Consider the following 14,466-nt stretch of genomic DNA (forward strand, 5'->3'; position numbering starts at 1 on the left):
GAGATCATGACCTAAGCGAAAGTCGGACGCTCAACTGACTAAGCCACCCAGGCGCCCCTCTTTCCAGACTTTTTTACATTTGGAGGACTATCATGAAGTATAATAATTTTAGGAATGGAATGATTTCATAAGCTCTATTTCCAGATGCTCTACTACTTTATTGATGGATCCTTGTATTAAACAAAGACTTATGTACATTCATGTTTGGTATATTTATGTTTGATCATAAGCAAACTATTTGTCTCTCCATCTCTCCTTTCCAAATGGAGGTATAATGTATTCTTCTATTCCTCCTGGAGATATTTTATAGACCATGCATGGCCTAGGCCTCTTCCATGCATGGTTTGAGTAGAGAGGATGCTCATTCCCTGGGTTTCAGCTCATGCTTCCCCATCAGCAGAGATTAAACAGGAGCTGGCAACTTAGTGTAACACCTGAGTGTTCATGTTACTGTAAGACCGGGTCCATGGCAGGAGTGAATGCAGAGAACATACCCTCATAGCAGTAGAGATTCTTCCCCATACACTTCAGGAGGAACAGAGTCACTGCTCTTAGATCACCCCTCACTGGGGGGTTCCACATATCCACTTCAGCTTAACAGGTAGAAGGAAAGGACCACATAGTCTCGGTGTGGACAGACAATGATTAGTCCCTACAAGAAAGCAAACATCCTGATTGCCACTATCTCCCTCTAATCCTGTTATCATACTTCGCATCTTACTATGATTTATGTCAGTCATTAAACCAACTTAAGTCTTCCTTCATCCCTTGTTTCCCAAGCTTTGCAAAGTTTTGTGCATCTTCTATTATGACCCATTCTCCTTTTCTTCCCAATTCCTAAAGGTTTCTTCTGTTCTTTCTGGAATTTTGGTTCATTAACAGCTAACTTCCTTAAATCCTATTTAAAGATTTTTCCTATTCCTTAATGTCCTCTTACTTACTTTCTTCTTTGTCCTTACTCCTGAAACATACAGGCATGTGAGAATGTGAGTGTGTGCATGCACACACCCCTCCCCCCCACAAACACACACACACAGAGGCTTCTCCATCTCAGGGGATGGTAGCTCCATCCTTTCAATTGCTCAAGCCAAGAATCTGGTTGACTTTTCTCTTCATTTCTTTGGCCCTCATCCAATCCATCAGCAAACCCTTGGCTCTATCTTCAGAATATGTACAGAGCTCAGCCAGCCCTAACCACTCTGCTGCTATAACTAGTCTGAACTTCCATCCTCTTCCCCTGGGTTACTACATTTGGTTCCTAAGAGTAATCTTGGCTGTACTCCAGCCCCTTGCATACTCATTATCAATGCAGCAGGTGGATGATCTTTCAATTCCCGAGGGAGTATTGCCAGCACAATGACTATCCATTCAACTTAGATCATCTTTACAGCAAACCTCCAAACCCTGGTATATCTGAACACCAGTTCCTTACTTGATTCTGATTCTGTCTCGCTCCACATGCTACTGTTTTTATCCTCCTCCTTCTACCCTGGCAACCAGGCTGGGTTTATATCAGGGAAGACACGTCCCACCATGGAGTCTTTCTCCCAACTGGGTCCTCTACCTATGGTTCCTTTTCCCCACATGTCTCCTTTACTAATCCCGTGTTTTCATTAAGCCTGCTCAAGTCCAGCTTCTGAGGCTAAGTAAACAATCTGAACCACCTCAGAGTCCACAGAGAGCCCACTCTTTCAGTCTCCTTTACCAGGCCCAATGAAGGCTCTTTTTTTATATATAATTTTTTAATGTTTGTTTATTTTTAAAGGAGAGACTGAGCATGAGCAGAAAAGAACAGAGAGAGAGGGAGACATAGAGTCCAAAGCATGTTCCATACTCTGAGCTGTCAGCACAGAGCCTGATGCAGGGCTCGAACTCACAAACTATGAGATCGTGACCTGAGCTGACGTCGAACGCTTCACTGACTGAGCCACCCAGGTGCTCCGGAGATTCTTTTTTCCAATCTTGTACTTAATAATTTCTAATGTATTCTTTTATATTGTTATCTTATTTGTTGGGTTTATTTTTTGTTTGTTTGTTTTGCCTTTTCTTGGTAGAATGTAAGCATTCTGAAGGGAGAGATCTCTGCCTATTGATAACAATATTTCTGACATATATCAAGCACCTCGGATACTGGTTTGTACATGGTTATCACTCAATGCATATTTGTTGACTAAATAAATGATGACTTTCAACGAAAGAATTAAATCATAGATCTAAAAGTGTTTTTGTTAAATGTAATGTATTATATTAATATTATTATTTTTTCTTACTATTATTTATAATACACAAGCACTGTCCAATAAAGTTTAAAGTGATAAATGAGTAGAATCAATTTTTACGTATATAGAAAGTTTGAATAGAAGGATCAATTTGTAAAGGTAATGGATTCTAGGAACATGATCACTTGCCATTCCCAGGTATGGTCCTATTGAGCCTCCTGCAGCTTTGATTCCCTATGACAACATGACACAACACTTTTGAATCATGCATTGCCTCATATGCACTCCGTATGCCACCTCTTATTACCACTAAGGATGTGGGGAGCATTCTGTAAAATTATATGGACTAAAAATTTTTAATTGAATCTTCCATGCTTTATGAGACCCTCTTGATCTGAGCTTTACAGAAGAGCCCCTTGCAACAGCTAAAGAGTGTCTTAGGTCTTGTCTCCTCCCCACCACTTCCTTACCACCACGCATCACTCTGTTATTATTCATTGAACTTTTTGTCTGGCCCGGGTTACTATAAAGAATGACTGGAATAATAAACAATGATTTAAAAAAGCCAACTACCAATCTTAGATTTTAGTTTTTTTTTTTTTTTTCCCCTCTGAAACTACAGCTCTCCAGAGTTATCCTTATAGTTTAGCAGAAAACTGGATGATATATTCAAATAACTAATTTGATCATTTTCCTACTCCACCCCCTCAATCAGGTGACTACTTTGGTCAAGTGAATTCACCAAATAAGCTAATGATTCTAACAGGTTAAGAAGGTCCTGAATGAAGAAAACAGGGAGGAGAGTGATATATGGGGCTGGTTGGAAGCAGGAAGTGAAATAGCTGCATTAGGAGTTAGAAAGAACTTAGCAAATTTATAGTGGTAATTTCAACTCTTATTGTCCCAAAGGGAGGAGAAATTGGGAACACTGGGATTTATTAAACATGTCTGCTCTTCAGGCATGGAGCCCTCCATGCAGATTTTCTGTGCTCTACTAGATCCCTCTGTGGATTTGTTCAACAGGGAAGAGGGAAAAATGGAGGTGGTCTGAATACTATGGACACATTCTACAAACCTTCAAGTTATGTAGATTCATTTATATGGAATATCCTCTTTGTTCCCTGATTCTGTAACCATATGTACTCAAAAGCACCCAACTAATCCTTTTGATAAATTCTGTGGCTTGTTGACTCAAACACATCTGATTTTTCCCTGATATTACTTGGCTGATTGCAGGGACCCATTTTTACTTATATATTTACTCTACCATTATTTAAAAACATCCAACCTTATGATGTCATGTTTGCCTCGACAAGAGCATTAAAACATGGTCATGCAACTGTTGGTGGGAATGTAAACTGGTACAGCCCCTCTGGAAAACAGTGTGGAGGTTCCTCAGGAAACTAACAATAGAACTCCCTTATGACCCAGCAATAGCACTGCTAGGAATTTACCCAAGGGATACAGAAATGCTGAGGCATAGGAGCACATGTACCCCAATGTTCATAGCAGCACTCTCCACAATAGCTAAAACATGGAAAGAGCCTAAGTGTCCATCAACAGATGAATGGATCAAGAAGATGTGGTTTATCTATACCATGGAATACTACATGGCAATGAGAAACAATGAAATCTGGCCATGTGTAGCAACATGGATGGACCTTGAGGGTGTTATGCTGAGCGAAATAAGTCAGGCAGAGAAGGACAAATATCATATGTTTGCACGTATAGGAGGATTAGGAGGAACTTGACGGAGGAACAAGGGGGAGAAGAAGGGCGGAAATGGTGGGGGAAAGGGAGAGAGGCAAACCATGAGAGACTCTTGAATGCTGACAAAAACTGAGGACTGATGGATGTGGGGGGGAGGGGGGGTGGGCATGGAGGAGGGCACTTTGGGGATGAGCACTGAGTGTTATGTAGAAACTAATTTGACAATAAACTATTTGTAAAAAAAAAAAAAAAAAAAACATGGTCATGTATACACAATTCTAATAAAATTAAAGGTTCATGATAACTGCTCAATCTTCCTCTAGTTCTTTTTTTCCTGAAACTCTATATAAGGTATAAATTAATATATGCTGACATCTTCCTCTCAGATCTAAAACTAAACAAATAAATGAATGAAATGAAATAGTTCACCCTGTTAGCTCCTCAAATCAATAATAAAATATCTGTGAACTGATGCATTTATGACATTTTTCACTATCTAAGACAATGGTTCTTGTCATCATATATAAAATTTTTAGTAAAAAAAAAAAACAAGTCAAAATTCTTTTGGTACAAGAGAGGAAAAGGCCCATCAGGATTTATGTTTATAAAACAACAATGAATTGAGACTTTAGTTTTACTTACATGAAGTAATACATCTTCTTTATTATCAAGGGACAAATTATCGTGGTCCTCATTTTTTGTCTGGATCTTATGGGAGATTGAACACTTCAATGTGATAGATGCCTAATGCATACCTCAGTGTATGTACTAATGACCCTTGTGGGCTCAGAAGTTTTCCCAGAGCTTGAGGCTGTTGATGAATCAAGACCACCATTATATCCCTCCATAGTCTTTCCTCAGGAGAGCTACATCATACTATCATTGCCCTCGGCACAAATAGTGTGGTCCAATGCATTTAAAGAGGTATGGGCCAAGCCAGGGAGAGGTGCTTTCATTTCTCCCCACATCTGGAATTGCATCTGGCTAGAGTGCCCATGTGAACTCAGTAGTCAGGGAGAGTACATTGCAAAATCCCATGGAGGTCCTCCACCTAGATCTGAACCTTAAGACTTCAGACTTTTAGTGGTACCTGGTGCACACAAAGATGGTGAGTAGATTTCCGGATTTAGGGTCTCAACTCATAAATCTGTAGTTCTCTTTTGGTTTGTTAAAAAGAAGCTGTATAAAAAGAGTCAGAGGAATACAAAATTAGAAAATGAGAAGTATCCTCCTTGCTCTTAGAAAGTTTATGGATTATGACAGATACACCAAGACAAAAGTTACACATAAACACATACATCTCAACTCATGTTATTTAATTGTAATAGAGCAATAAGTCTACCAATGCAAAATCATTTTAAAGGATAACAAGTAAAAGTGCTAAAAAGACAAAATATGAATAAACACAATATATAAATTCCTTTTTTTTTATATTAGAATTGGTGTTAAGGAAGACAGATTTCTCAGGCAGACATGAGAAAATGAGACCTGGGATGTGAGTTTCATTTTGGAACAACAACAACAAAAAGCATGGAGAAGGGTGTTCTCAGCTTCCTGGAAGGGATGGGGAAACACCATCCCTTGATTGGAAATATCTATGCCTGCACCATTCCCTCCTCAAAACATCAATCCCATTCCCTATTATCTTCCATTGTAGCCACACTTTTTGAGAGTTTAAAACTCTTTAATCTTTAGGGGTGCCTGGATGATTCAGTCTGTTATGATTCCGACCTTGGCACAGGTCATGATCTCTCAGTCTGTGAGTTTGAGCCCCATGTTGGGCTCTGTGCTGACAGCTCAGAGCCTGGAGCTGCTTCAGATTCTGTGTCTTCCTGTCTCTGCCCCTCCCCCATTCACATGCTGCCTCTCAAAAGTGAATAAACGTTTAAATAATTCTAAAAGTATTCAATCTTTAAAATATTTTATAAATAAACTAAAATCTTTGATCACATGACCATCTGCCTTCCAGGAACTGAAAAAAAGTACATTCTTTTGACTTGTGTTTTCAGTGTGGGCATTTCTGCAGTAGAATGGTGTGTTCGGATACAATGATATTTCCAGTGTTTGACCCGCACTGACAGGGAGAAATGTATTTTACCGTTTGGTACACACACTGCCAAATGCACAAGTTAAATGGTTGTTTTAAGAGGTAATAGTCCCTTTTGTGTAGGTGAACTGCTCTTTTTGTCTCCAATTCAATTTGTCTCCAAGACACAAAATTATGTCTGAAGGACCAAGTCTCTATGTGAGGGAAGATGTCAGGCCTCTCCAATTCAGGGTTTGATGCAGCCTTTGAGTTTCTCTGGTTTTGAGCAATGAAGAGGCAATGCTTTCCTAGGGCAAGACAAACCTGAAATGCCATGTTATGCAATTAATTGTTTATTCTTTTGAGCTGTGTCCATGTATAAAAGATTAAATGATGGATATTGCCCAATATTTTTCCTTGTCAGAATAATGACAAATTTATATAACATACAGTAAAATTTGCTATGTGCAGGAACAGGTGCACATATTAACAATTTAACATGTTAGTAATTTAACATATTAATAATTTAAATATTAACATATTTAACAATTACTTTAAATATGAAGATTTTCACAGTGACTGTATAGACAGTTATAAAGAGTAAACTGCATTGGGAGGAAGGTGGGGGGGTTTTTCATACTGAACCAATATACTGAGAACGATCTCTACACAGAGAAAAGAAAACTGATTCTATTCCTTTCAAAGTTTGAATTTAAGGGAAGAAAATATATGTCCCTTCCCCAGAACCATTCAGAAAATGAACATATTCTGTATTCCTCACGAGAGAGAGACCTGTTTCTTCCACAGAGAGAAGTGTGTGCTAGCAGCCGGCCTCATGGACCCTCGCTGTAAGAGCCCCAGGGGCAGGACAAGTGACCCCTGTCTCATTTTAAAGACAAGTAAAGAGGGGCACCTGAGTGGCTCAGTCTGTTAAGTGTCCGACTTCAGCTCAGGTGATGATCTTATGGTTTGTGAGTTTGAGGTCTGCATTGGACTCTGTGGTATCAGCACAGCCCGCTTCAGATATTCTGTCCCCCTCTTTCTCTGCCCCTTCCCCCCTCTCTCTGCTTCTCTCTCTCAATGTAAATAAACTTTAAAAAATATTAAAAACCAAAAAGAGGCAGTATTCTGGTAAAAAGCTGCTGTGGTATGACATAATAACATTAACTCACTTCAATTGTCCCCACTCTTCCTCTGAAGTCATTCTTAACCTACACATAGAAGTTGTGAAAAGAGGGGTGCTTGTGGGGGCTGAGTAGATTAAGCAACCAACTCCTGATTTTGACTCAGGTCATGATCTCTTGGTTGGTGAGATGAAGCCCTTTGTTGGGCTCCAGGAGACAGTAAGGAGCGTGATTGGGATTGTCACTCTCTGCCCTGCTCTTTTTCTCTGCCTGTCTCTCTCTGCCCCTCCCCCAAGCTCCCTGTTTTTCTCTCTGAAAATAAATAAATAAACTTAAAAACAAAGTTGTGAAAACAATTCAGGAGATTGGAACCCAGGTTATCTTGAAAGACAAACCCATGTCCTTTCTCTGCATTTGGCTTATTTTCAGCCCCTCTTTCTACTCTTCTCTTATTTACAGAATACATAATTTTAGGACCATGAAATTGTGCAGAAGTTAGTTGTAAAACAGTGACACCATTATGGTGATTGAAAATTTGTTTCAGTCTTATATTCCTTCCTAGCTTCCTGCCTTTCTTCCTACATTATGCTTTTTTTAGTTTAATAAAAAACAGATATTTCTTAAGGGGGATAGGGCAATGATCTCTGTAAAGACGGAAGGACAAAGTTAAGTAGGCATATTAACAAATTCAGGGAAAAAATTAATCATAGGGGAATTTCCTAAAGGCTATATTATACTAAATAATGCATGGACATGTATCCTTTCTAATCTCATAATTCATGATTATTTATGATTATTTGATAGAGAAGGGGTCAGGTAGAAATAAAAGCCTTGTTTAAAATGCATCAAACTCTCTAGAAGTAGGCCTTTTCAACAACCCAGTGTATACTTCCAGATATTGTTTCTATTTTAATATAAATAAATGTATACATAGAAAAGTATATAATACATAGAGTGTGTCACCAAAAATGGTATCAAGCTACATATAATCTGATTATACATTATATTTCACTTTTCACTTGTTTGAAATTAATATAGCTTTTGGAAAAAATTGCAGGTCAAGTCATGTACCTATGCTTATTTTCATTAGGTAGTTGTTTCTGGTCCATAAAATTGTCAATTTTAATCGTTTTGATTCTTTGAACATATATTTTCTATTATCCATTTAAAAATGTTATAATAAAGATTCTTGATTTTTCTTTATATAATGTAGGCTAATAAATGCAAAATAGATTCCTAGATTCACAATAAGTCAGAAAAAGAACATGTAATTTTAAATTTTATATTGGACAGGTGTTTCTTTTGTTAAAATGACATATACAGCGTCAAGATATATGTGCACTTTTAATTAATGATCTTTATAAAGATTATTCCAAAGATATTATTCCAATTTAATTCCTATCAAAAATTAGGGTTTATTTTCCCATACTTTCCCAGCTTTGTAACACTTCTTTAAATACTTACCTATGTAAAAAGTAAATAACTTTATTATTATATTTTATACTATTAGTTATTAGTGAGAATGATTTTAATGTTTTTAAATAATATTTTTGTAAATAATTTGTTCCCCTGTGAACTTCTTGAAGTCATTGCCCATTTTTCACTACATGTTTTCTCTCCAATTTCTTGAAAAAAATTACTAAGCAAGGCAGCCTTTCAACTGTCATGTTGAATCGCTTTAATAATGTCATATTCCTTAGGATTTGTATTAGTATTTTCTGTGGTAGAATTCCTTACAGGTTTTTTTAAATATGTAATCAAATCTATTTGTATTTTGCCTCATAGTTTTTGACAATTGCAACTTGTTTAGTAAGATCCAATATAATCAGGAAAGAATAAAAAGAGAGAGAAACAACTATGATTCTTTCTAATATAGTAGTTATATCTTCTTAATGTCTAAATATTTGATAAGTTTTTATTAAAAGAGTGAATGAGGGATCCATGGTTGCTCTACCCAAATTCCTTGTTATTGATCATGTTTTAATCATTATACTTCCATAGGATGTCTTGATAGATTCCTCTCAGTAGACTTTTTTTTTTTCCCTTCTCGTTCTCCTCCTCCTTCTTTCTCTTCATTACCTTCACTTATCTAATGGGCTTATTTTCCCATTCTCTATTTCTATGACACAAAACCTTTAAGTAACATACATATAAACTTTCATATTTGCCATTTTTCTTTCATATTAAAAATATCTCAAAACTGGGGCGCCTGGGTGGCTTAGTCGGTTAAGCGTCCGACTTTCGCTTAGGTCATGATCTCGCGGTTCGAGGGTTCGAGCCCCGCGTCGGGCTCTGTGCTGACTGCCAGCTCAGAGCCTGGAGCCTATTTCAGAGTCTGTGTCTCCCTCTCTCTCTGACCCTCCCCTGCTCAAGCTGTCTCTCTCTCTCCTAGAAATAAATAAAAATATATTTTAAAAAAATCTCAAAACTTATCTGTAAAATAAATAAGATAGTTTTATTATTACTATTTTAGATAAGAAACTATAAAACAGTAAAGGAACTTTCCAAGGTCTCATAATTGTCTCTTGTTGGCTACAGGATTATAGCAAGGGAAATTGGAGTGATAACCCAATATATTTTAAATCTATTCCTCTATATTGATCTGCAAAAGTTGTGGTTTATGTCCTCAAACATGCTTTGCTTTGAATGTGATTCATTCTTGGAATTGAAATTTGATAAATGTTTCTACACCATATATGATTATCACATTAAAGTTTTATTATTTGTTGCATGATATTTTGATTTTTTCTTCTCAAACACTATATAATACTTTGGAAGTAAAAGATACTCTATTTCTTGAATACAATACACAACGGAGAGAGAGAGGGAGAGGGGGAGGGAGAGAATAGTTTTATGTGGATATTGCTTTAGTAATATTCTATTATCTCATGCATTATTATCTACCCAGGTACTTTAAAATTTCCTCAAGAACAATGATGAAATAAATGAGATTTACCTTTTGAATAAAGTATAGATAATATATTCTACATATAATAGATATGCTGTAAATAATTAATTGGTTATTCTGGGGCTCCATTTAGAACTTTGAGGTTTGAGCAGGAATTTAAGAACATTTTCCTGTCAATGGAATTAGACTCAGTTCCAGTATTAAGGATGAAGGTTCTTAGTTCCATTTCCTGGATTCAAAATCAGCTCTGCTCCTTTCTAGAAAATGATGATTTGCTTAACATACATCTGTGTCAGTTTCCTCTTCTGTAAGTCAGGAATAAAAAGAATGCCAACTGCAAATCACTGTTGTTGGGGGTTAAATGAGTAAATAAATGTAAATATGTATAGAATGTTTGGCTCATTGTAAGTGTTCCTTTATAGTGGATATTACTATTAGTATCAATATTCCTCTCAGGTACAATAGAGATGGATGGGACCAATGACAGCATCCAAGGAAATTTCATCCTTTTGGGGTTTTCTGACCGTCCCCAACTGGAGAGGATCCTCTTTGTGGTCCTCTTGATTGCGTATCTCCTGACTCTTGTGGGCAACACCACCATCATCCTGGTGTCCCGGCTGGACCCCCACCTCCACACTCCTATGTACTTCTTCCTCACCCACTTATCCTTCCTGGACCTCAGTTTCACCACCAGCTCCATCCCTCAGCTGCTCTATAACCTGAACGGACGTGACAAGACCATCAGCTACACAGGCTGTGCCATCCAGCTCTTCCTGTTTCTGGGTCTGGGTGGTGTGGAGTGCTTGCTCCTGGCCGTCATGGCATATGATCGGTTTGTTGCAGTCTGCAAGCCCCTGCACTACCTGGTGATCATGAATCCACGTCTCTGCATGGGCTTAGTGTCCCTTGCTTGGGGCTGTGGTGTGGCCAACTCTTTGATTATGTCTCCAATGACTCTGTGGCTACCCCGCTGTGGATATTGCAAAGTAGACCACTTCCTATGTGAGATGCCTGCCCTGATCCGGATGGCCTGTGTCAATACAGCTGCCATTGAAGGCATTGCCTTTATTCTGGCAGTGGGCATTGTGCTGTCACCTCTGGTATTTATCCTGATCTCTTATGGCTACATCGTCAGGGCTGTATTAAGCATCCAATCATCCTCAGGGAGGCACAAAGTCTTCAACACCTGTGGGTCCCATCTCACAGTGGTCTCCCTTTTCTATGGAAACATCATCTACATGTACATGCAACCAGGAACCAGCTCTTCCAAGGACCAGGGAAAGTTTCTCACTCTTTTCTACAACATTGTCACACCACTCCTGAACCCCATGATCTACACCCTCAGAAACAAAGAGGTAAAGGGGGCACTGCGAAGATCGGTTTTGGGAAATCTGTGTTTAAGGAAGAAATTACAATAAAACACAATTATAGCAATTCTGTCTCATGTTAAAATCCTACAACATGTTTATCTTGCATGACTACCATCTGTCAGAGTTTGGGAATATTTCATCTCAAAGCTTATGATCCAACTTTAGTTTTCTTTTATGCAAGCCATGCAGGAGTACATAAATTATAATATTCAAAAATGGTTATTCTCAAAGGAATTTATCTTGACCATTGCTGATGCACAAACATCTAGATGGTTCACATACTATGCTAAAAAGCCAGGGACAGTGAACAGAGCCATGTTTTCTAGTCAGTCTAGAAAGGAAAGAAAGAAAATAGAAATGAAATTTTTTACCCAGACTTTCTGAAATGTTTAACCATTAGAGCATATTGAATATTTTATTCTGATCATTCACCTTTACAAATTTTGATAAGATCTGTCAACAGATGGACAGAGAATTTATTTTTCATTACCATTGTCCTACAACAAAAACAACAAAACACTCTTGTATTACAATGTGGCTATTATTCCTTCTTGTCTATTTATTCACTCAATAGCAATTATTGAATGGCTTTTGTATTGCAGGCACTGTTCGAGGTTCTGGGATTAAAGTTCTGATCAAGACTGACAAGATCCCTTGGGGTCCTTTGACGGCTAGGTCAGTTAAGCATCTGTATCTTGATTTTGGCTCAGGTCATGATCTCACAGTTGGTTTGTGAGATCAAGTCCTCTTGTTGGACTCTGCACTGACAATGTGGAACATGCTTGGGAATTTCTCTGTCCCTTTATCTCTGCCTCTTTACACAATCTCTTTCTCTTTCTGTCTCTCAAAATAATAAATAAATAAAAAGCATTTAAAAAACTGACACAGTCCCTGATTTTGTGAAATTTAACTATTAATATGTATGCTGTTGACAATAAATGACAAAGAACAAAGCTATCATTGAGTGATAAATGTAAATACAATTAAAAATATGTATGTATATATTTTTGATATATATATTGATATCTATATCATGGGAAGTAACCATGAAGTTGAAAAAGGTGGAATGTTCTGGGAAGTTCTCTATTGAAATAAAATTTTGCTTGAGCCCAGAAGTTGAAAAAGATGACCTGTCACAATCATTCCAGAAGAAGGGATATTAAATTTAAATTTCCCATGTAAGAGGAGATTTGGCATGCTTTGAGTCAGAAAAATGGCCATTGTGCATGGAGTGTGGTTCTAGAGATATAATAGTAGAGATAGAATCAAAGAGGTAGACAAGGCCAGAGCAGGGAGAATTGTACAGGCAATGTTACAGAGTAGGAAGTTCAATGGCATCACAGAAAGTTGTTGAGAAAGTAAATAATATGATTTTCAATTTCACAGGCCCACTTCTCTTGTTCAGAGCATGGAGGTTTGGGAAAAAATATGAAACAAAAAAAGACTACAGCACTTAATGAGGCAACGGTGGGTGATTATTTGAAATAAACAGTATCAGTGGAAAGATAATCAGAGATGTATTTCAGAGATCAAGCCAAGAGTATTTTCTTTCTTTCTTTCTTTTTTTTTTAATGTTTTATTTATTTCTGAGAGAGAGAGAGAGAGGGAGAGAGAGAGAGAGAGAGAGTGAGCAGGGGAGGGCCAGAGAGTGGGAGTTACAGAATCTGAAGCAGGCTCCAGGTTCTGAGCTAGCTGTCAGCACAGAGCCTGACTCGGGACTCGAACCCATGAACTGTGAGATCATGACCTGAGCCGAAGTCGGACACTTAACCGACTGAGCTACCCAGGCGCCCCAAGCCAAGTGTATTTTCTAATGGAACTTGTAGAGTAAGGAGTGATTAGGAATTAAGAGTGATGTAATTTGCAATTTGTAATTTTAACAAGTAGGTGTTGATTGGAATAGGATTTGCTGCAGTAGGCTTCAGCAGGTCCAGGGATCCCTGAAGGATGGACACTGTCGGTGAGAGACGGTGGACTGAAAGAGCCACGTGATTCTTTCTGGTCACCAGCCAGGCATCTCTGCTCTGACTGAGACTCAATTTTATTTTATAATTAAGTGCTTGGGGGACAGCACAGAAGTGTTTGCCTTAGACAATGATTTCTGATTATAAATTCTTTGATATGTAAAAATTTCCCAGAACATAGATTTGTAGAAGGCTCATGCATAACCTTTATCAAAAGTGATTGAGGTAGGTGATTTAGATGCTTATATGGGGAAGGAATGTATCTTTAGCATTCAAATACAAGCAAGACAATGTTTTTAGCATAGCAAAAGCAAAAGTTAGTTCTTTGTGAGCAGAGGTCAATAACCTGTTTGCTTCAGGGGAAGTATTAAGAAAAACTGTTTTTTCAGGAAGCACAATGTTTGCTCCCATAATCACAAAAGTTCTTACAATTTCTGTCATCATCTGACAGCAAGAGATCTTGCAAACTTGCCTTAACCTCACAAGGAGTTTTCTCAACTAGTGAGCTCAGAATGGCTCCCAACAGGGAGTGACTGAAGTAAAAGCAGATATGCAGTCGCGTAGGGATCCAAATGTTCTCTTTTAGACAAATTATATTTGAAATAAAGAATAAATAGTCAAACAAAGAGATTAATGTGGTGGCTATGCAAAAGGTCAAGAGCTTAGGTTAGAGAGGCAGGGTTGGCAATTTTAATTGGAATTCTACAGTATAAAGATGTTATTTAAATGCATCAGATTTTACTGTCCATTTATGGAGTAGAAATAGATAAGATAGATAGAAGATAAAAGATAGATAGAAGATAAAAGAAATAGAAAATAAAAGAATAGAAGATAAAAGAAATAAAGAAAGAGACTAGAGCTAATTTCTAGAATGAATTAATGTTTCCAGCATCAGGGTGGCTCGCTTGGTTGAGCAATCAACTCTTGGTTTCGGCTGAGGTCATGATCTCACAGTTGTATGAGTTGTATGCACCCCCTGTGCAGAGCTTGCTTGGGATTCTCTCTCTCCCTTTCTCTGTGCTCCTCCCCCACTCACTCACACTCTCTCAAAGTAAATAAATTAATTAAAAAAATAAAATGAGTTAATGTTTAGAAATCAGACAGAGGAAAAGGGACCAACAATGCACTGAAATTGGACAGTGTGG

The 14,466-nt window shown here is 37.8% G+C and overlaps 1 protein-coding gene across 1 annotated transcript; it reads left to right on the top strand.

The window, feature by feature from the left end:
• Positions 1-10,454: 10,454 nt before the first annotated feature.
• On the top strand, positions 10,455-11,405 carry LOC120227033 (olfactory receptor 2W3). Its single transcript, XM_039225179.1, has one exon. It carries the CDS (start codon positions 10,455-10,457, stop codon positions 11,403-11,405), a length of 951 nt encoding a protein of 316 aa, XP_039081110.1.
• The last annotated feature ends 3,061 nt before the right edge of the window (positions 11,406-14,466 follow it).

The sequence above is a fragment of the Hyaena hyaena genome, unplaced genomic scaffold (assembly GCF_003009895.1).
Source record: "Hyaena hyaena isolate Hyena2069 unplaced genomic scaffold, ASM300989v1 scaffold_1959, whole genome shotgun sequence".
In the NCBI taxonomy this organism is placed as follows: domain Eukaryota; kingdom Metazoa; phylum Chordata; class Mammalia; order Carnivora; family Hyaenidae; genus Hyaena; species Hyaena hyaena.